A 23,932-nucleotide genomic window follows, 5' to 3' on the forward strand; every position below is an offset into this window, starting at 1 on the left:
CCTGGTACGGTCGCAAGGTCGCATATTGGAACGCACTCCAGGTCAGCTTGACTTGGTTCAATGCTGAACCAGCTTCTTGGAAACACGCCCTGCATGAGGCCTTGGGGAGGAGTTAAACCAACATTCTATGAACTGTGGGTGTGTTCCAATATGCGACCTTGCGTCCTCCACTTGTGCTTGTGGCCTCGTACCAGGAAGTAATACGTCATGAGGACATCACTGTCAACAGCATTACATTTCATTATCTGCCTACGCAAGGGAATCCTCTTTTCTGATTGGCTGATGGGGTTGCAACGAATTCCCTATAACCTGTCAGGTGTCAAACGTGCGACTAAGTTAGGTGAACTGCCGTTACTAATTCTAAACTGCAGGTTGCTATGGCCAAAAGCCAGTCGTTAGTTCTATCGCATTTGTTTATCAAGTCAAGAGTCAGACATTAATTCTATCGCATTTGGTTGTCAAGCCAAGAGCCAGTCGTCAGTTCTATCGCATTTGGTTGTCAAGTCTATCAGATGCATGTAGTAGAACTTTTAGGGCGACAGAGGCGCGCCGGATTAAGTGCGCACTAAATTATTCTGCAGTTGGCATAATTCATAGGTTACAAATGTACAGATAGGTCTAGCAATAGATGACAAAAATACCCTGTACCGAAATTCTAAGCACCTGCCTCGCCATCAATTGTATCGAAACGAGTCACCTCGTCATCTGCTCCACTCCCATGGTTTTTAAAATGTAGGCTATTTCCCGCTGCCTTCCCTTTGTTATTGATCCGAAAACATCCCTTTTTTTAATTAGGCTACTCTCCTCTTGTGGGGAAGGAACACATTTTTAATAACTCTCCCCTTTCCCCTTTCACATGACCCTAGCGTGGAGAATCTCGCTCTCTTTTTCTCTCTTTTACGCACGAAGTTGACAGGTAGCCTGTTATGATCAGCAGGGGGAAATAGACGTGTGATGCGACATGTGTCGATTCAGCATGTAGAAATGCTTCGCAAGTTTTTGTTTTTAAAACTTCCATCCCGCCGTGGTATAGGACCAAAGGAAAATTAAATAATCACAGCTTTGGCAGGCTACCAAACGAAGATTCTAGGCGTGTCAAGTTGGACAGCAACAGCAACAGCAACATTCTATCTTGATAGAACATGGTTCCTACAACTTTACAGACAATAATAGATTAAAGTAGTACCCCACCAGAACGGCAGATAAGCGGGATAACGGCCTTCGAGGTCGACTGGTTATAGAAATGAATGGCTTTGGCGGAGGCAACTTTGTGTCTGCGCTGCGCGCGTCGCCAAAGTTCGGAGCGCCGCCTCGCCATTAATTTCGTATAACCGGTCACCTCGTCGGCCGTTATCCCTTACATATCTCGCAAAAGCTCAATTGTTAAGTAATTTTCTTATTTGCAAACTGGATGGTGAATGAAGAATAGTCCCCCAAAAATTGTTTTGGCTAGGCTGACAGCGGGGAAACTTTATTGTTTTCTCCACGGAGGTGGGGCCAGAAGGCAGGGCGAGGCCACAAGCACAAGTGGAGGATGCAAGGTAGCATATTAGAATGCACCCTGTATGAGTTGGCCATTCCACTTACCCTGAGAGGGAGGCCTATAGGGAGCCTAGGCTACTAAGCCGTTGATGTGAGCGAATATTTTTTATAGTACAACTCCGACTTTGCGTGCCTTGAGGCTATTCCACCGCTCATGACAGACAACAGCAAGCGCAATTTTGAGTGCCACACCACCCGTAGCCCACGTTTCCGCAAATTAATGCAATAATTAGGCGGCTCCCCGCATGCACCGTCACTTACCCTGAGAGGGGGTCCACGGCGATGGAGGCCGGCTCCTTCAGGCCGTTGTCGAACAGGACTTTCCTCTTGGTGCCGTTGAAGTTGGCCACGGTGATGCTCTTGCTGCCCAGGTCCGACCAGTAGATGTTCTTGTAGATCCAGTCCACCGCGATGCCCACGGGCATCTGGACGTCCTCGATGACTCTGGCATGGCTCGACGTCTCCTCTCGCTTGTCCAGTAGGGTGCTGAAAAGTGCAGAGTGGAGGATTTCATTCACGATTCAGTGGATGGGTTTCTGGATTGCAAATGGCTACACGTTCATTGACTCTGCGTGGGAACTTCATTCCTTTTGGATGAATTTATTATTTAATGTTAGTGTACTTTACTGGTCTTTGGTGTGCGCTTTTACATGGCCGCCCTCTGACCTGATCTTGCAAAGTGAAGAGTGGTTCATTTGCTTTTATACATATATTTAAAACATGACAAGACTGTTTAAAATGGCCATTTGAGGTTTGTTTGAAGGTGGACCCCGTACAACTGAACAGTTTTACAACATGGAGGCAGACGGACTACTTGAACCAGTTTTAATATTCCTCCATGATGGCAACTAGCTGAGATGGCATGAGAAAATGATGCTCAGTGGTTTAAAATAAGAAGCCTTCTTACTCACGATTAATTCATGAACCAGTCAATCCCCTGGGCATGCAAAGTGTACTGTGTGGTATGATCACATCACTAGATGCGAGAGAGAGCTAGCCAGGAGGAAGTCTTGTTCCTACACCATTAATTAAATTTGGCAATCCTCAGCTATAACCGCTTACTCCAACTCCCTTCTTTGGTGCTTCAACCAAAAGCACCAAAGGAGGAGAGAGAGAGACAGAGAGACGGAGAGAATGCAAATTAGTGCGCTATAAGGAATGGGAGGGAAATTAAAAAAAGGTGAAATAAAAAGTACAACACATAAAAAGGGATTGCTCACCTAAAAATGGCTTTCTGCCCGAGATCTGCCCAGAAGATCTTCTGCTGGGTGAAGTCGGCGTCCAGGGCCACGGTGTTCCTCAGCTGTTCCACTATCTGGGTGTACTCCCTCCGCTCCAGGCCCAGCTTACGGATGTCCCGCCGGTTGGTGAATATCAGGCAGGGCTCTTTGCCTACGGCACAGTACAGGTGCAAAGAGTATAGAGATGAATAACAATTACGCATGGCTAATGCCTGAGGGAAGTTCTTGTTAGCGGTTTCACTCTTCTCAACTTTTGACTACTGAAGACCATGCAGTATCTACTCATCTCCCAGGAGGCATCACATTATCGCCACCCTCTGCAGATCTCGTGGCGTCTCAAAATCAACATGGTCATACATTTTTACCCTCCCCACACAGTTCGAAAGTTTTTCATCCATGAGTACTAACAGTTAATACAAATGTGAGTATGTCTACTGAGGTACAGTACATAAAGATTTTCTTGTGGAATGCCCATTTTCCCCAATGCTCGCATGTGTGTACTGCATGAATGTGTCTGCTCCCGACCCGTAATACCCCAAACACACACGCGCGTTGAATAGGGTGACCAGACGTCCTAGTTTAACCGGGACAGTCACAGTTTGGAGTTGTGTGTCCCAGGTCCCGAACAAACTCTGTCGGGACACAAATATGTCCCGGTTTTGGCACGTCTTCATGTCTATCAGGGTAAATGTATGGAAAAGATTACATGTTTACCTGCCACAATCAATGGCAGCCAGCGCTTGTATAGAAAGTCAGTTGCGATTAGTCATTCCTCCTTCTAAAATTGATTAGAATGCAGGAAATTGCATCTAAAAAACACAAAGGATGTTTAATACCTACCTCAGACACATCTGTGTATTTGTGTGTGTATGTCCATCTGTGTGTGCGTGCGTGCGTGCGTGTGCGTGCGTGTGTTTTGTGTTTGTCTTTGTCTTTATGTACCGCATGAGTGTTTGAACACGTGTGTGTGTGTGTTTGGGGGTATATTGGGGGAGCAGATGGACTTGAGTTAAGTGCTGGAGCGGACTGGCTGGGCACTGCTCTGGGTGCCCATACGATATGGCCGGCAGGGTGTTACTTACCGACAGCCTTACAGACTCCTGTGGTGGGGTCCATCTGGTAGCCGCTGTGGCACTCGCACTTGTAGCCTCCCTTCAGGTTGATGCAGATCTGACTGCAGATCCCGGGGTTCAGGCACTCGTTCACGTCTATGGAGAGCAGCGGGAGAGTAAAGCAGGCATTAAAATGTGCATTTAACGCGCACACCCTGGGGGACGGTGGCTGTATGAAGATTGTTATTTATACAGGTCAAAGCAGTCAAAGGAGGGCAACTGTTTTAGGTGCCGTTTCCACATAGTCTGATATTTTTGAAAACACATTGTTTACTTGGAAACAGAAGGCCCAAAACAGATTTTTAAAATCCGCACATCAAAAATCCAGCTTTAAAAATATCCCATTTGGGGGACTAAAATGGAGTTTTTAATTTGTACCCACATGTTGACTTTACACTTAACAGGAGAAAAAAATATCCATATTTAAATATATCCACATATATAAAAAAGGATCCACAACCGTTCAAGCTCCTATAAATAGAAGTTCAGGTGCTGACTGTTTTTCACTAAGGGAAAACCTCCTCAAAGCAGTTAACCGTTACATCTGATCAATTAATAAGTAATTTATTATTTTGAAGTAAATGATGGACCTCATGGATTCATGGCTGTGTTCTGCTGGGCTTATGAAACAAGACATCCTCGATTTAACACATGTCCCGCGTCAACAAACCCAAGTAAAGGAGTAAACCTGCTTCCTGAAACACTGATTTCTGGGAATCAAAAGAAAAGGAGCAAGTCCGTGTGATTCAAAGCTGGATTGACCAGAGTTGTTTTTAACGTCGCAAGAACCCAAAAGACTTCACAGTTAGACATTTGCTATGGCCAGTAATTTGAAACTTGTCAGGCAGACACAGACACGCAAACTGAGACAAAACAGGAAGACGAATTTGCTTTACCTGCAAAAACTGATGCCTTACAGCCTTAGTCATTGTTATTCATCACGTCAGAGAGTTCTCATAATTCTACCATAATCTGACTGTCGTGCGTTTATAACCACACATATACACGCACCTCCACAGGTCTTGCGGTCGATTAGTTGAAGGCCGGGAATACAGTCACACTCGTAGCCGATCACCATGTCCCGACAGATATGGGAGCAGCCGCCATTGTTAAGCAGGCACTCATTCAGATCTGAGAGAGAGAGAGAGAGAGAGAGAGAGAGAGAGAGAGAGAGAGAGAGAGAGAGAGAGAGAGAGAGAGAGAGAGAGAGAGAGAGAGAGAGAGAGAGAGAGAGAGAGAGAGAGAGAGAGAGAGAATTTTTTTAAATGCTTGACTAATGCATGTGGGTGACCCTCACTAGAAATGTTTATGTTGCAACATGTCTGAGCTCAAGAAATATTGTTCAGGATTTCCAGAAACTGGTCAAATGGCTCATGCAGAGAAAAGTGACACTCCTTCAGTACAGCAACTTATTTAAAATGTGGGGAAATTTAAGTCAACTTGACCCTTATATTACAAAAAAGCCACTTCAAGACTGCTTTTCCACCCATTAATCTCAGATATAAAAGCACAGTCTATAATTTATAAAGAGACTATAATTTACTTTCTGAGCACACCGTCTGTACACTCCCACCTCTAATGCCATGGCAATTAAAGTCAGTAGGCATTACTGATATAGCCAGTCCTGTGTATGCAGAAAGACTTGTGCTTATCAAGTCAAAGACATGAGATTCTGAGGTAAGATAACAAGGCGTGATTTCATCCAGTTTATTGTATGAGAAGATTTACACTTGATATGATATACAGGCATAGTCTTGAGAGGACGACCAGGCAACGGAGATGGTTATTAAAACAGGACACTAAACCTTTGTGTGTTTGGCATGTCCTTGGGAAGGAGCAACAAGCCAAAACTTAAGTGCTTGAAAGTGGTAACTAGAGATTGTGTGTCCTTGAACCATTAAAAGCAAACATGCAGCTATAAGGCAAATATTAATCCTCCCACATGTAGGCCATGCTCTACAGACACCCGTGCCTCTCGGCACAGTGGGAGCCTTCACATCCACCCCAAATTTCTTCAAAGGGCACTAAATGCCCACACACTACCAGCACTAAATATCCAAACAGTGCAGACCACCAGCCTCTGGTAAGCTAGGCAAATATGCCAGGTCTACACACTATGTACTGTCTGCAAGCCAAAGCAGCCCTGGCTAAACAATATACTGACAACCTCCATATCATGCATGTATTACATGCCCAAACAACAATGACAGCCCCATCTACGCTTAGGTAAACTGAGCCAAGATACTGACAAGGGAAGTAAAAAAAACACTGTACGGTTCCACATTCCTTTAAAAAGCCCTCATAATGAAATGATGGCTCCCTGCTTCCTGTACTGTTCATGTCTGAAGGCTCCACAGTGGGCATTTCTCAAAACCTAGTGTGTGCACTTCCAAGTGTATTCAGCCTAATTAGTCATGCCCAGTGATTGGATACTCTTTACTAGTCACACACAGTGATTGGATACTCCGTAGAGTTCACCAAAGAGTATCCAATCACTGGGCGTGACTAATTAGGCTGATACACTTTAAAGTGTGCGCACTAGGTTTTGAGAAATGCCCATTGTGTGTCTGCGTCCTCCTGTGGTAGAGAGGGAAGCCCAGGGGAGAGATGAAATGAAATGAAGGGCACCTCACTGAGATGAGATGAGCTCACTGTACACCACTGCTCTCTCCTCTCATTTATTGGTTACGAAACCTACACTCCCCTAAACAGCTAGCCTACTCTCAGCAGGCATCCACCCTTCGATTGGCATGTCCATAGACGCATAACCAAGGCTCTAAATTAACTTTTTTCATCACCAGCCAAAATGGCTGCTAGATGTTAATCTTAGTAGCCAAACACACACTCACTAATGGGTCAAAGTGGCTAGTAAGTTGGTATTTTCTACCAGCCAAACTGAAATTTTACCAGCATTTGGCCAGTTGGCTGGTGTTAATTTAGAGCCCTGGACATAACTAAAAAATCAAAAACAAAAAACGCTCTCACCTCCATTATTGTTATACTGTATGCATCATTACATTATAATAGGTTAGGGTTAGATAATAGAATAGAATTGTGATAGGCATTCATAAATATAATTATAGTCCGACTTCTCCACTGGGCACTCCTTTGGCTACTCAAAGTGCAACTCCGCCATCACTACTCTCTGCACTCCTTGAGCAGCAGCAACTCGCTGCACTCTTGTGACTGGCTAGTTCAATGAAGGGGTGCACTTTGAGCTAGCCAGTCACGAGTGTGCAGTGAGCAGCAGCCAAAGTGCACCTTTACTGTGATTGGCTAACCATTCATGACTGCAGTGAGTTGCAGGTAATGAAGGAGTGAGCAGCCAATCAAAGCCCACAATTACCAAAACAGAAAACTCTATTTTCACTGCATGTTTGACTTCTTGTGCGTCTATGCATATGACCAGTAAAGCTCATCGTATTCTTGTGCGTCTATGCATATGACCAGTAAAGCTCATCATATTCTTGTACTCACTGCACTCCTTGATTGGCTCGTCGCTCCAGTCGGAGCAGTCGCGGGCCTTGTTGCACACTTTGCTCATCTCGATGCACTCGCCACTCCGACACTTGAACTTGTCCGGCCCATTGCACTGGGTCTCTGTACACACACAGACACAGGCAGCAAAACACAAGTGCAGTACTTAGCACAGATAAGCAAAACAAAAAAACACAAAACACACCATTTTCACCTTGTTACCAATTACAATAAAGCAAAATAGTAATCTGAACAAAATGACAAAAAAAAGCTTCATGGCATGCATTTCATATTAACAGTGCTAGAAGCAGCTGGGTTGTACATTAATTCCCTCCTTCATCTCTCAGGCATTCACCTCATCTTCATCTTCATCTTCATGCATGAACAGAAAAGAACATGGAGAAGTCACTAAAATATTGAAGGAGTTTTGCCTACGCATGCCAACTAAGATCTACTCTGCTTTTACAGATAACCGGCATGAAATATGTATCGCTAGCACAGTAAGCACATCTCAAGCCTGAGCTGCGAAAAAAAAGGTGACAGTTTCGCAGCAATCCAACATGCGCTTCTGACCTGACCCATTTTAGGCAGCAACAGTCTCTACGCAACCTCAATTCACCGGCAACACGTTTAACCTCAATTTGGGCCAAGTGTAAAGCAGAGGGGATGTCCTTGTCGCTGTGTGTGCTGCAGTCGCAACTCAGAAACACAGAATGTTCCTACTCAGCTCTGCAACACCTGCTGATGTACGCGATTCTTACTGTAACCCTCTCCAATTACAATTTAGCCCATGTGTGTGATTTGTATCGATTTCAATTTGTGGGGTAGCATTAGGTTGATTGAAAAGTCACTAAAAAAACAAATGGCTTATAGCCTACTGTACCAGTAGTGTTACCATGGAAACACTTTGTTCAGAGTCTGTCCATAGGAGATTATTGTTTACTCACTAAGCCTTTATAAAACCATCTGCATAGACATAATTAAATGGTACCCTTTAATGACACACATGGCCCCTCCCCCCCAAGCCTAACCTTAGCACAAAGACTTTGTTATTATATTTATTGCACAGATGCTGGGACTAGAAATAAACCATCTGCGGCAAAATTAAAGTGTTAGAATAAAAAAGGCACTCTGGTCACGTTTTAGTTGGACAGTCTGCAGGGCCATCTAGGAATGAACACAGTTATTATTAGCCATGGTGTGAACAATGTTAGCTGGGAGCTGTTAGCAGCTAGAGCATGGCCACTCACGGTTTTTACAGTTGACTTCGTCGGTGCCATCTGCACAGTCGCGGATGCCGTTACACTGCCTGCTGCCATGGACACAGCTGCCGTCCTCACACTTAAACTGGTCTGGCCTGCAGGTACGCACAGCTGGAGAGAGAGAGAGAGAGAGAGAGAGAGAGAGAGAGAGAGAGAGAGAGAGAGAGAGAGAGAGAGAGAACATGAACAAAAGAAATTTAAAACAAAGAATCAGAGAGGGAGAGAGCGAGAGAGAGCGAGCGAGAGCGAGAGCGAGAGAACACAAGAAATAAACAGAAAGAAGAGAGAGAAAGAGGGAAATAAATAAGAAAAATAACGAAAATCACATGTTGACTCCCGTATCACAAACATAATCGGCAGGAGACTCCTAGCACTTGGAAACCCCAAGACCTTATGGTGCCATTTCCAAATGGTCATTTGTTTTAGCTCCTTCGCAGTCGCTCAGGTCTCTCCCATCTTTATAAATAGGCACCATTATCAAACACTACAGTACCACTCTTGGTACCATGGAGAATGCATTAACAGGTATAGCAGCCTGACCAGATAAAGTCCAGACAGCCTTCGAGCAACAACATGCAGTGCAGCGAACAACAACATCGTCTGGGGAAGCTTTAATCCATCTAGTGGGTGGAAGAGAGGAGAGGCGAGGAGAGAAGAGGAGGAGAGAAGAGGAGGAGACCCCATCAGCTCTTCTATTTGTGTGACTCTTTGACAGCAGGACTTTTGACATGCAGTGCAGCAACTACCAGTCTTGGAGACTCCTATCCTTCCATGATGGTAGTGGAGAGAAGACAAAGGATTGGGAGAAGAGGAGGATTGGGAGAAGAGGAGGAGGAGGAGAGACCCCTTGACCTCTGCCACTGCATGCTGTGGAGAGGGGAATAACATGCGGTGTGGTTCTCCTCTGAGAAGCTTTGATCCTTCTAGTAGGAGAAGGAGGAGAAGACCCATTCATCTCTGCTACTGCAAACTGTACTGACAGTAGGATTTGAGGCATGCAGTGCAGACAATAAACTTGGGGGAACAAAATCTTCCATGATGGTAGTGGAAAGGAGGAGGATGAGGAAAGAGAAGACACCCAGTGATCTCTTCATACTGCAAAGAAGGGAATAGCATGGTGTGGACAACATTGTCTGAGATGCTTTGATCCTGCCAGTAAGGAGGAGGGCAGGAGAGGGAAGAGATGAGAGGGAGAGGAGAGAAGGAGGAGACGCCATCTCCTACACTACTGTACAGTCTGACAGCAGGACCCTAAGACATGTAGTGCAGAAAATATCAGTCCCGGGGGCGCTGTGGTGCAGCGCGCTAAGCCCCCCACATTTGGGCTTGCATACTCACGGGGACCCCGGTTCGAGTCCAGCCAGGGTCATTTCCCGATCCCACCCAGTCTCTCTGTCCCACTCGCTTCCTGTCACCATCTCAGACTGTCCTATCAAATAAAGGCATAAAAGCCCCTAAAAATACATTTTAAGAAAAAGAAAATATCAGTCTCTGAGGCTCAAATCTTTTCAGGATGGTTGTGGAGAAGCAGTAAGGCAGTAGGAGGGCAGTAGGAGGAGACACCCCATGGCCACTTCATACTGCAGGGAGGGGAATAACATGGTGTAGTAGAGACAACATTGTGTGGGACGCTTTGATCCTTCAAGTCGGAGGAGGAGGGCCTGGAGATTCTACTAGTGCAGAGTCTGACAGCAGGACTTAAGACATGCCGTGCAGAAAATAACAGTCTTTCAGGCTCATGTCAAATTCAGGCTGAAATCCTTCCAGGATGGTGAAGGAGAGGAGGAGGAGGAGAGAAATGGGGGAGGAGGAGAAGACAGATATTGCAGTGTGGAGAATAACATCATAAGGTAGGTTTTAGTAATTCTAGTTGAAAGCATAGACTGGAGTATGGGAGGAAATCAGAGAGGAGGAGGAGGAGGAGACATAGGTTCTTTTCACACCAGAACGGCTGCTGTCGGCAGGACGGAGGCGATTTTTACCGGCAGCACTGAAAACACATGAAAACAGATCTGCCCTTCCACACCAACACGGCGGTAGTCATGACCTGTCCAACACAGAGACCGTGTTGTTCTCCACACTGCACGTTGCTTGACAGCTCCAGTCCAACAGCTCTCATCAGAGGAGAGGAGAGGAGGAAGAGGATAAGAGACCCCAGGCCTTCAGCTACTGCATGCTCTTATGCCAGCAGGACGCATGGACTCAGCATCCCTCTCCAACAGCGTATACAGTGTAATTTCATTCTCTGTGCTGCATGTTGCTTGAAAGCTCAAAGTTTCAGTAGATGAGGAAGAAATACCCCCCATGGTCACTGACAGCAGGGCTTTGGACCTCATCCGCTTCCTCAAAATAAAGGAGCATACAATCAGAGAGAGAGAGGTTCCATTGGCCCATTGTTTCCGGGTTCTATTATTGCAAGGGGGAGGGGGGGAAATCCCCCTTTAGGCAGACCTAAGGACTGTTCTAGTCAATGCTAGGAACATTATGACACGCCCTTTAGGCAGACCGGAACCTGGTCACGTTAGATGCCCATAGAAACCTATTATGTTGGCATATCTCTATACTTAAAGAATCTCTGATACAATGTTACTCTCCACACAACATATTTCAGGTCAAATCTCCTGCATGCCCTTACTGACTGCAGGACTTTCTACATCAGCAGCCCTCTCAAAACCAGAGTCTCCAGAGATTCTTTAAGTATATAGAGATATGCCATTGTAATAGGTTGCTATGGGCACCTAACATGACCAGGTTCCGGTCTGCCTAAAGGGGCGTGTCATAATACTCCTAGCATTGAATAGAACAGTCCTTAGGTCTGCCTAGGTCTGCCTAAAGGGGGATCCCCCCCCCTCCCCCTTGCAATAATAGAACCCGGAAGCAATGGGCCAATGGAACCTCTCTCTCTACTCTCTCAAAACCAGAGTCACTGCATGTTCCGGTTGGGGGCTGAGGGGAATAGGTGGAGAGACCCAAAAGACCTAAGCTACTGATATTGCACACCATGATGATTGAGATGGCATTTGACAAGGCAAAAGTCATGCAGTCAAACACAGAGTCCATTATGCAATGTTATTCTCCTCCACACTGCATGTTGCTTGAACGCTTTAATAGTTCCAGTTAGAGAAGTAGAGGAAGAGGAGGAGGAGGAGGAGGAGGAGGAGGAGGAGCAGCGAACACCCCATGACCTTGGCTTCTGCATACTGCGTACTCTTACAGAGCCCGAAACATTCAAAGGGCCCTCTCAAACACATACCATACTACAAGTAGACCATGTTATTCTCCAGACAGCAAGTTCTGGACTGGTTGGAGGAGGAAGGGGTGGAGGTGAAGAGACGAGATCCGATGACCTCGGCTACTGCTCCTGCATACTTTTATTGACGGCAGGCCCTTTGCCTCGAACGGCCTTCTCAAACACAGAGGTTTGCCCTGCCCTCGTGGAGCTCCTGTTCAGGGTTGCCAGACGAAGCTGATGATTTCCAGCCCAAGCAATGCTCAAAACCCGCCTAGAAGCACAACATCCCGCCCAATTGTATTGATTTCTATGGCAAAAATTGTGCGGGTTTTTCTGCTAAATGCCATTTTTACCCGCACACGGCCATCCGAAGCAGCCCAATTGGGTGGGAACCAGCCAAATATGGCAACACTGCTTCTGTTCTCATTGAGTATTCAGTTACAGGCCTAATCCCACACAACTCCGGTCGCTCGGGGAGTGCCTTAGCCGGCTGAATTGAGTGCATTACTAGGGGGATTATGTCCAGCTCGATGGGGTGACGAAATCCTCTGTAGACAGCCCTTTAAAACCACGAAAAATCCCTCAAACTAGGGCTGGGTGATGTGGCCCACAAACATGGTCATGATCCCTTCCTTTTTATTGTCTGATAAACTTCTGGCTTCAATATTTTCTAAACCTAGCAAACTGCATAAGATGTCTAAATAGTTTAAGCTTACAAAGAACCTTGTGTTTGTGGTTTTGAGTGATATACAGCTGATTTAGTCCAGTTTGTGAGGGATGTTTGAAGACCCAACCAGTCCACTATCAAATAACTGACTGCGCTTTGTATTTTCTGTGAATATCAAACCGAGGTAATGGTCAGAATGGCTTGAAGTGTCTGACCTGTTGCCCCCAGGAAAGCGGAACCGATACAAGACCAACAGACTCAGAGTTCAGGATGGTTATGGCTTTTGAGAAGAAATTTGTGAACACACACTGTTCTCAATCAATTAACTATCGAGTCTTGCATTTCCCGGTTTGGGATCAATACAACGGATCTATATCTCTTAATCCATCAAATGGTCAATGCATCCGTCCACAGTTCGACCCCCCAGCACCCTAATAATAACCAATGACAACTCTTCTCCAAAAATGGCTACATTTCAACTTTTACATTATATTACACTTTGCTGACACCATCATCATCATCTGAGGCACCACTGTTATTTTACATTCAAGGCATTGGTAACAGTCCCAGAGCAATGTTCACTTCAGCCAAGATTGAAATGTGCAATTTTCTCAGATCCAAGACCAACTTTCTAATTGTGACTGCCTCTTCTTGCCCACTACCCCCACCACGACTTTTCTCCCAAAACTTACGACAGTTCTTCTCGTCGCTGCCGTCCTTACAATCTGGGTCTCCGTCACATCTCCACTTCCTGTGTATGCACTCTCCCGAGCTGCACTGCACCTCGCTTGACGAGCACTTGCTGGGCGGCGTGGGCTTTCCGCAACGCTGGGGCGACTCGTCCGATTGGTCCTGGCAGTCTACGTCATCGTCACACACCTGATAGGGAACAAGCAGATTATAACCAAGTTGCTGGGTGATTTGTTTGATTTATCCTTAGTTAGCAAGTTCATGGGGCAATTTGTTCTTAGATCATAAGCATGTTGCCGGGGTGATTGCAGTGCTTTGTTTTTCTTAGTTAGAACACCCAAAATGACAATAAATCCCTGCTGACGCTGGAAAAGTGGTAGACCTTGGGAAAAGTGGTTTACGGAGGTGTGGTGATTGTTTCTTTGTCTTTGTTACCATGGCATGATTGATCATTTTGGATACATCTAAATGTGTTTGCCTGGGGGAATAAGAAAGGAGGAGGAGGTTGAAGCCAAGGTTGCAGAACCCTTGAGATCAGACATTACTCGTAGAGACCCCTAACCGGGGGTAAGAAAGAGCCCTAAAACAGACCAGAGTCCAGAGTCATTACCTGTTCACTAGATGTTAATAGTCAACTCTCATTCAGTGTTACTCCCACAGTTGGTCTGAGATACAGATAGCATTTACGGCGAATACGTATAGAATTGGGCCTACAGTAATATGGCAGGGGAACAGGTGGTTATGATTTGGTACAGTTTAGTTTTCCCCTCTCTATATTAAAGGGGCTCCAGGTAAGATTAAAAGTTTAATTAATCACAGTCCCGAGCCGACACTTATGCGAGTCTTTTATAAGTGAACGATGGCTCTCGTGATCACTTACATGGTCCGCTGTCAGAAAACCCCACATGCAACTTTTAGCAGAGCGGTCCGAGGAAGTGTCGTGGGAAACACATGCCATATTCAGATTTGTATTAACTAGTGGCATTCCGGGATGAAAAACAATCTCACAGCGAGTTTATTTGAACAGCACTTTTTCATTACGGTGTAGATTTTGAGACAGGCATGCCACGGGCACCGCGCAAATTACGTCACCCTACCTAGTGCCTCTTTAAAAAAAACTTAACTATACAACACATGTATTGAATCATTTCTACGACGCACCCAGTTGGAGGGGATGCATGTGGAGTTCCCACAGCGGAACTCGGTGGGGCCACAGGAGGAAGGTGGGCAGTCCCTCTCGTCACTGCCGTCCCCGTCGCCACAGTCGTCCTCGCCGTTACACACGAAGTTGGCCGAGATGCAGCGGCCGCTGATGGCACAGGAGAACTCCAGTGGGGCACAGGTCACGTTACCTGCACAGGCACACAAACATGAATGAATCCAGTATACCCTGCATAAAGTACCTCAAACATGAATGAATCCAGTATACCCTGCATAAAGTACCTCAAACATGAATGAATCCAGTATACCCTGCATAAAGTACCTCAAACATGAATGAATCCAGTATACCCTGCATAAAGTACCTCAAAAGGTATTTCACAACAGAATGCAGGTGTATTCACGGTTAGCCAATAATGGTGTGCATGTGTGGGTGTGCATGTGTGTGTGTGTGTGTGTGTGTGTGTGTGTGTGTGTGTGTGTGTGTGTGTGTGTGTGTGTGTGTGTGTGTGTGTGTGTGTGTAGGCATATTCTGCAGACACACACACAGTACCATGACAATTCAAGACTATGCCTCTACAGACATATCCAGACATCTAGTGATTGCGTGACTAAGAATCTGTGCATATTTATAGAAATGACAACTGAAGCATCATAAGGAGCGTGTGCGTTTTCCACATGACGACACGATGACCAGACCTCATCCACTGTTGGTGCATCATCTACACAGCGGTGGGTGTGCATGTGTGCGAGGACGCATAGGGGGATTGTAGATTTTTCTCATGGTGAGACTAGACATCAATTTATTTTACATGGCTAACTTCAGCTTTCAGTTGAATGCGTTACAGAAGCTCAACATCAAAGGCAACCATAAAGCAATCGCAGGAGAAGCACAGACCCGTTACCTTATCCAACACCACAGCATGCACATGTATTGAAAAATACATGATTACGTTTACATTGCTACTGTCCATATACTGAATACAGATCATTAAATTGCAGAATTAAATCATATAAACAGGTCATGTGTCTGATTCTCGGTCCATGTGTTCTCCACAAGACAAGAGCAGTCTGCCCAGAACCATCGGCACTGTGGTTTTTCACATCACAAAGTTACCAAAAACCCGAGCAGACAGGCGACATTGCTAAAACAAACCAAGACTGCTCAAGGGAAACAAATGAAATGTGACAAGCCGCCACCACGATGACAGATCATGAATAATCGACAGGATTTTAAAGCAGACGACTGCATGATGTAATAGCCATGACATCGGATTTCAGCTCATGAGACAAATGTGGGATCCTTTTTAACCCATTGTGTCCTGGAGACACACACGCTGCATTCAGGTTCTTGAAATTTTAGCTGTTTTATTAAAATGTGGGCAAATTAGAGCTGCATGAACACATTCTAAGGCAAAACGAGGGTCCTAGCTTTTAATGCAACTCATTTCATGTTTGTAAGTGCTTCGTAGGCTGAGATATTTAGGATTTAATAGGCAGAGGGCACCCTTTCCCAAAAAGGGCTTAGGACAAAATGGGTTAAGAGGCAAAATAAAGGCCTAGTCTAGGGGTGAGCAAAGTAAGAGCTGTGCACCAATGTGGCCCGTAATGGAGTTAAAAAAAACTAAATTGAATGTGACCTGGTCCTACATTGTATGGACATAAATCGTTACATCCAGCCTACATGTTTGTTCCTCAAACTGTGCACCATATGAGCCTTTGGGTTTTCAAGTCTAAAACAAAAAAGTCACACCTGCACAAGAAACTGGTGCTCTTTATTTTGCACTGTCAACTTGGAAGCTTTTTTCCAGATAGTGGCCGTTAAAAAAAAAAAGGTTTGCCGACCCCAGGGTTAATCTGAAAATGTTATAAATTTGTTTCCATTCTTCGCTCACCTATTCAATGTTTCAAGAAGGAGGCCGCACCTTGCATAGTAGTGTTTTTTTTATTACACAGACGCATTTCTTCGTGTGCCTTCTTCACTCACCTATTCACCACATTCAGTATGTACATTACAGAGAAGAAACAGTGAAACTCTGTCGTGCAAAGTGAACTGCATCAAGAGACAGTGAATATTTCAGACACAGCCTCAACACTACAGATCCATGAGCAAGAAAACAAGAACCAGATCCAAGAATTAGCAGGGCTCTCTGCCAGTTTGATTACTCTATTGAACTGCTGACCAATGGGCTCCCTCACTTTGGCAAGCGCTTCCACTTTTTATAGCTACAATAGTGTTCTTTACACAACAGTTAAATCCAGTCAGACTAATCAGCAATTTCTGACTGGATGAGATAAATTCTTTCATTATTATTTGCAGGGCTTTTTGCACCTTTGGACGGGACAGTGGAGAAAAGATGATCAAATGATTGGGAGAGAGAGAGGTGAGGTAAGGCTGGGAAATGACCCAGGCTGGACTCAAACCTGCTGGGTCCCCACTGGCATGTAGCCTGTACGTGGTATATGTGTAGTAGCACGATGGGCATGGTCTAGTTCACAGATAATCATCATTCTGCCAAAGATGCATGGTAAGCATCAACAGCTGTTGTACCATTTTACCAAGTCTGCAGAACAGCAGCTGCGCAGTGGGCCTAGTTCAGCCAGTGAACAACAGCCAACATTGCTCTGCAGATGCACAATACTGGGAGACTGTCCAGACCCATGTGTATAAATAGACACTTGTTGCATAGCAACCACAGATGCGTACAAGTATACTTGGGCAATAAAACTGTCTGCCATATAAAGAGACCATTACAGTCTGAATTAGAATCAGTCTCTTATCACACAGCTATATCCTCCCTGCTGAGAGTCATTCTCTTGCACCTTTTTAAACATTTTAATTGTGCAAGGGGGTTCTGGTGCTGAAGTTTGATTAATCCACAGGCAGTTGAGTAGAGTGTCTATATTCATTGGAAATCTAAATGCAGAAACGTACACACAGGATTCACTGTAGGCCTACTACATGTTCAGAATGCTGTGCCACCTTTAGTGGGCTAGTAACCCAATCTCCTAAAGGACACTGTAGGTCCAAAGCCAGGCAAGGTTTACAGCAGGGCTGTAGTCAAGTCCTACTTTGTAGACTCCAAGACAAGTTCAAGACCAGAATCAAGTCTGCGTACAAAGGTTTGAATCCGAGACCAAAAAGATGAGCGTCAACAATAATGTGAATGTTTGAAGGCAACCTATATGCCATCCATGCGAAGACAAACTTGTGTGTTATTGGATGAAGACCAACAGCCAGCTGTTTACATCTAATCTCTGTGGATTGTGATTGATATCATTTTCATTCACAAAGTAGGGCTGGGCGGTTTTGGAAAAAATGCGTTTCACGGTTGTCTTTATAATCTTAATATCACGGTTCTCTGCACGATTTTTTTTTTAAGTGGCGATTTTCCCCCACATCTCAATATTTCTGAAGAAAAGGCTGAAATTGAATTCAAAAATGAGATAAAATCCTGAATTTTAATTCATCTCCATTTCTATTTTAATCACTTTTTTGGAATAAAAACTAAAAACAAAACCTTCTCTCATCAAAAAGTGAACCCTGTGTAGGTGAAACCGTTATCACAGTTTTTTAACGGTATACCGCCCAGCCCTACCACAAAGCTTCATCAGTCCTGGTAAGTGCAGAGGGAATGCCAGTAGCGTAGTTACACTTCATCATTTTTTGTATGGCTGTTCATTATTGACCCCTTTAGAAGTAATTCCATCACTGACTGTGCGCGCATTGTTGACCCCCCACACCCACACACACCCCCACAATGCAGACCCTCAAGACAGAAGACCTGCTGTACTGAAGCATGTATATTTGTAAAAAAAAAATCAAGATCCTAAAAATTACACTTGTTATCCTATTCCGAGAGGAAATAAACTGTTCCAGGAGCATAAGAGATGTTTGTGGTTACAAGAAATTTAAAGTACCGACTGGACTGAGGACAAAATCAGGAATGCAATCTGCAAGTCAGTTCCTTACCACAGAGCAGCTCGTCCTCTCCGTTGTCGCAGTCCTTCTCTCCGTCACACTTCCAGGAGACGGGGATGCACTGGGTGGAGCCGGCCCCGCAGCTGAACTCGTTCACACGACACGTCCGGGTGTCTGAGAATCACAACACCACACCACACCGCACCACATCAATTAATGCACACATCCATGCACAGGCCTTGGTGCCCGAGCATCACACACACACACCACATCAATTTATGCACTGGGCCATTCACCACTATTCTCACGTCCGGGTGTCTGAGAATCACAACACCACATCAATTAAAGCACTCATCCATTCACAGGCCTTGGTGCCCGAGCATCACACACACACACACACACACACACACACCACATCAATTTATGCACTGGGCCATTCACCACCATTCTCACGTCTGGGTGTCTGCACATCCCAACACAACTTATCAAATAAACACACTCATCCAGTCACTGCTCTTCTGTTCACACGACTGTTTGCACTCATCCATTACCCTCCACATGACTTGTCTGGGTGTCTGCACATCACAACACACATCAATTAACGCACTGGTTCATTCACCATCGTAGACAGATGTATACAGACTCCATTTCACACAGTATACACGCATAACCTCGCACCCTCACCCAGCCATACACACATACACACAATCACGAGGGGCGAAACCTGTGGGACGTATTCTTTTCCTTCATTCATGTTTTTCAAAACCTGCTTAAGATCAAGGGTACATGCATACACAAGCTGTCCAGAGTGGGACGTGTTAGAATGGTGCTCAGTGCCATTGGCATGAATGGACTTTTAAATGGCTTTTAAGGGGGGCGGGGGGACTGGGTCATGCTCCGATTAAGAGGGGCCCCCTGCACTTCACCTTACGACCCCGCAGACGTGCAATAGGCCCACGCCTTCTCTTACGCTTACAGCGCTCAACACATGCCATAAGCTATGCCAGGGCCGCTGACAGCTTTGGCTGGGCCCAGGACAAAGTCATCTGAAAGCCCCCCCCACTAAATACAGTACATAGCCTACGTCATGGCCGCTGACAGCTTTGGCTGGCCCTGGGACAAAGTCATCTGAAAGGCCCCCCACTAAATACAGTACATAGCCTACAATCAGGGTTTTAAATTAATATTCATCAACCAGATGAATGCCGGTAGAATCGGGGACCCCGAATCGGGGACTGGGACCCAATTCTGGGCCCTCCCCATCTCTGGGCCTGGGCACCCCTGACCTCTTTGTCCCGCTCTGTCAGCTTCCCTGCTCAGAATGTCTAAATCCTTTCTATTCAGGGGGTGAATGACTTAACACCAGACCTCATACTGTAACAGTAGATGACGAGTCAGGCAATTCTTGTGTGTGTGGTCTGACGTCTGTTGGGGCCAATCACGATTACTCAATCAACTTGGACCATTACCCACTTTCATTTGGTGGTCCGTGTGTGTGTGTGTGTGTGTGTATTCGTGTCAAGATGAATCAGCGGTGCGTCCCTTCATCCGGTGAATATGGCGATGAGAAGTCATTAGCCACGACACAGAGCACCCATGGTTATATGGGGCAGCGGTTTGGAGGGGGAGTCAGTCATGTTGCCTGGCTGACAGCATGGCACAAGCAATCAGAGCATGCTCCCTCAGTCTTTTCAGTGGATCATTTTTAGCGTATGTGGGGCAAATCTCCTACTGCAGGGAATTCCCTGAGCAACTCCGACTGACCTTCATAAAAAAGTATAACCTACACTACATACATCACTGACAAAAACAGCCTCACTTACTCCGCCCAAAAGTCTGTTTTCCTCATACCATCTCTCTCCCACATGCACACAATCATGTGCACACACAGCTTCACATGCACCTATTTTGTGTGTTTACTGTGTGAGTAAGACTGACAGTGTGAGAGCGTGTCATGTGTGGTCAAACGCACACAAACACAGAATCACGTGTGCACTGCACACACAAACGCACTGCCTGACCTCCATTTATCACTGACCAGCGTGTGCCAGGAGTCGCTGATTATTCCTTATCTGGCAACATGAGGTCATTCCAAATACACCTTCATAAGCCTAATACGACAAGCAGGGCCGGATTAACGCACAGGCTAGATATGGCTGCAGCCTAGGGGCCCCCACCTACCAGGGGGCCCCTGACTGGCCAAAAGTGGAAAATTGCAGAATTGTGACAAGATGCAATATTGAAAAATTCATCCGTCATGTTGAGTACACATGTAGACATGTTACCCTTACTTTCTAGCTCGTAATTATGACACTGTCTATATACATTTGTCACAAAATTTGTCTTCCAGGGGGCCCCACAGTAACCTGTAGCCTAGGGGCCCCGGGTCATCTTAATCCAACCCTGACGACAAGTCACACACAGTAATGCATTCCCCCCATGGACCCAAATGAGCGGGTTGTGAGTTACCTATTAACCTAATAAGACTGGGACATGCAGCAGTGGACATTTACCTTTAAGGCCAGCTGAAGCCTCTATGCAGATTTACCTTGAACAGAGTTGACAATTTTGTTACATTTCTTAGCCTCGTCAGGTTAAGCTAAATAGCTGTTAGACTTTAACGGGTTAAGCTAAATACCCCATTTTCTCACAACCGTGTGACAAAGTCAAGAGGTCAGGCTGAGTGTAAAGGTAGATTTTCCCCCCAGGGGAACCGAGAGTAACCCGAGCCCTTGAGCTTGTGGAAATGGACGTAGATCAGCACTGGCACAGCTGCTGGGTTTTCCACGGCCAGCCAGGAGCTGCGGCGCAGGTTGGGCTGCGGGGCGCGTGATCGGTCAGTCCCCCCCCCGGGTGCCCTTTTTGTATGCGCGATAACATGCCGCTTGTCATGAGGAGGGGAGGGAAGGAAGGTTAATTTAAACAGCCATCACCACACGTAGGCAAAATAGAAACAGGCAGGGCAGGGTGGTCAGGCACGGTGAGACCGCGCAATGACTCCCAGAGGCCAGGCGAGGCGGAAAAATTAAAAATCAATACTGCCAAAGCGGTGTGCATCCAGGGATGCACTAGAGAGTCGTCTCGAGTGCTGATTGAGGCTGAGGCATGATCGAAAAATCCAGAGCGCATTAACAACAAACTAAAAGGGAAAAAAATCCACAAAAAAGGGGACAAATAGAATTGATGAGAAAAACAAGTTTGATTCTCATTCACCCCCTATTTTTGTATTGGCAATGGGATGTTGCCTGCAGAGTCATGATCTGATTGATTATGCCCATCACAAAAAAAAGTCCTCAAGGCAACGACAACAGACATTTTGTAAAAAATTGCAGAACGATACATTCTTGACAGTTACTTCACCAACAGACAGACAAACAGACAGGCCCACCACAAACATTCTCCTTGGTGGAGGATAAAAAAGTGGACTAATGTAATTGGGCTACTCGAGAAAATAAAAATTACACAACACAAAGTAACTGCCGGAATAAATCCTTTGATGAATGCCGTCGTTCCTTGGACTCTCTTCCTGGCACGCTGCCAGGAGTAATGCTCACTTGATGAGGCCAAAGGCAAGCACGCCAGAGGAACAGACACACCCACAAACAAACAAAGCCACAAGCACACAGAGGGGGGTCATAGAGGGTTGAAGGGTCACTGCTCATCTGTTTAGAAAGGTATCTGTATAAAAAGGAGACAATCCGCACACTTCAGGTCTTTTTTTCTTTTTTTTTTTAAAGGGGTATGCCACTATTTTGGGGCTTAATACAGTTAAAATCGTTGGCTGGAGATTATAAAGGTGATAAAGTGTCTTATTTTTCATGTGAAGCGTTGTCTTGCTTTAAGACAAGTTAAAAGAGGGAGCATGTCGCTAAGCTAGTGAAAGTCAATGGATCCGTGTAGCTTGTAGCAATGCTACATGGATGCATTGACTTTCACTAGCTTAGCGACATACTCCCTCTTTTAACTTGTCTTAAAGCAAGACAACGCTTCACATGAAAAATAAGACACTTTACCACCTTTATAAACGCCAGCCAACGATTTTAACTGTATTAAGCCCCAAAATAGTGGCATACCCCTTTAAAGCTCCAGTAAAGCTTTGCACAAAAAAACGTGCGGATTGCCTCCTTTTGAGACAAACGAAGGGGGGTGGGGGGGGATAAGTGTGGCACTTACGGCAGACTTCAATGCTCTCGTCTGAGCCATCTTCGCAGTCCGGCTCTCCGTCGCAGTGCCATCGCTTGGGTATGCACTGGCCGTTCTTACACACAAAGTCCACCTGCTCACACGTCTTCCTCACTGGAGGGAAACAGACAAACACAAACTTACCATTTGGTTTTTTATATTCATTTTGAGACTTTTTAGCCTTTGATGAGACAGTACAGACAAAGATGGTGACAGGAAATTAGTGCGATAGAGAGAGAAGACTAGGGAGGGTCGGGAGATGGCCTTGGGCCGGGACTCATGAGATGGGGCCTTAGCCCAGTGTGCAACAGCTTTCCTAATTACTAATTACTTTCTGTGTGGATTTTAAATTGTGGACAAAAACACAATTGAAAACCACACTGAGATTATAGCTAGGAGTTCTGTGAACACACAGAACCTTCCCTTTACCTCACATACACAGCCCACACACACAGTATTCCATTTACATATGGTACAGGGCTTGACACTAACTTTTTCACTTGCCTGCCATGTGGCTAGTGGTTTTCCTGAGTCACTAGCCATCCAGCTATTCTACTAGCCACAAATTTGAATTTGTTTTTTTCTTTATCATGACGCTGTTCATCTAACCTCATAAGATGAGGTGTTAAAGCAATCAGATGAGTGCATAGCTTTCTACATGGAAATAAATCAAACACATAGAAACTGAGTAACTGAGCTTTTTCTTAAACAATTAATACACAAGGCATGGCATGCAGAATACATGCTGTTCTGATATGGCATACCATTGAATAAGCTACCTGCCAAATTGGCTAGTAGCACTGTAATTGTTACTAGCCATAGCCAAGTTTTACCAGCATTTGGCCGGTTGGCAGGTGCCAGTGTCAAGCCCTGATATGGTAATAGTCATCTCCACTTGCAGTAGTAGCAGAGAGAGTAGAGAGAGAGAGGTTCCATTGGCCCATTGTTTCCTGGTTCTATTATGGCCCCCCTTAGGCAGACCTAGGCAGACCTAAGGGCTGTTCTATTCATTGTAGGAGCATTATGACACGGCCCTTTAGGCAGACCGGAACCTGGTCGCGTTAGGTGCCCATAGAAACCTATTATGTTGGCATATCTCTATACTTAAAGAATCTCTGGTAGTAGAGCACAATACTGCAGCTACCAAACAAGAGGGCATGTGTGGGATGGTCTTTTTCCAGTACACTGGCTAAATCTCACTTTAAACACTGAAGCGGGGAAAAGAAACAGTGTGCTAGAGTGTACATACACACACCCAAACATCGGTCTTCTGAATACTAACAGAGAAGGTCAAACAAAAGCCATGGAGGTGTCGCGAAAAGACTTAAGCCGCTGATCTGAAATCAGGATAAACATGTTCAACGTTTTTTTTGTGTGTTAGTGGTAGTGTCTGAGTCAGAGCCTGGAGTCGCAGCCACAGCTGATGCCAACCTGCTTGTACGCCAAC

At 45.4% G+C, this 23,932-nt stretch overlaps 1 protein-coding gene across 2 annotated transcripts in view; it reads right to left on the reverse strand.

Annotated features, from left to right (window-relative positions):
• Positions 1-23,932, reverse strand: part of vldlr (very low density lipoprotein receptor) — a 43,971-nt gene that overhangs the window by 10,191 nt on the left and 9,848 nt on the right. For both annotated transcript variants that reach the window (XM_063212226.1, XM_063212227.1), the window contains exons 3-12: positions 22,477-22,599; positions 18,355-18,477; positions 14,385-14,575; positions 13,226-13,412; positions 8,623-8,745; positions 7,373-7,495; positions 4,907-5,026; positions 3,866-3,991; positions 2,763-2,934; positions 1,804-2,028 (exon numbers count right to left, since the gene is read on the reverse strand). In XM_063212226.1, coding sequence (XP_063068296.1) covers positions 1,804-2,028; positions 2,763-2,934; positions 3,866-3,991; positions 4,907-5,026; positions 7,373-7,495; positions 8,623-8,745; positions 13,226-13,412; positions 14,385-14,575; positions 18,355-18,477; positions 22,477-22,599 — 1,513 coding nt within the window. The remainder of the gene's footprint in view (positions 1-1,803; positions 2,029-2,762; positions 2,935-3,865; positions 3,992-4,906; positions 5,027-7,372; positions 7,496-8,622; positions 8,746-13,225; positions 13,413-14,384; positions 14,576-18,354; positions 18,478-22,476; positions 22,600-23,932) is intronic.

The sequence above is a fragment of the Engraulis encrasicolus genome, chromosome 12 (genome assembly GCF_034702125.1).
Source record: "Engraulis encrasicolus isolate BLACKSEA-1 chromosome 12, IST_EnEncr_1.0, whole genome shotgun sequence".
NCBI lineage: Eukaryota > Metazoa > Chordata > Actinopteri > Clupeiformes > Engraulidae > Engraulis > Engraulis encrasicolus.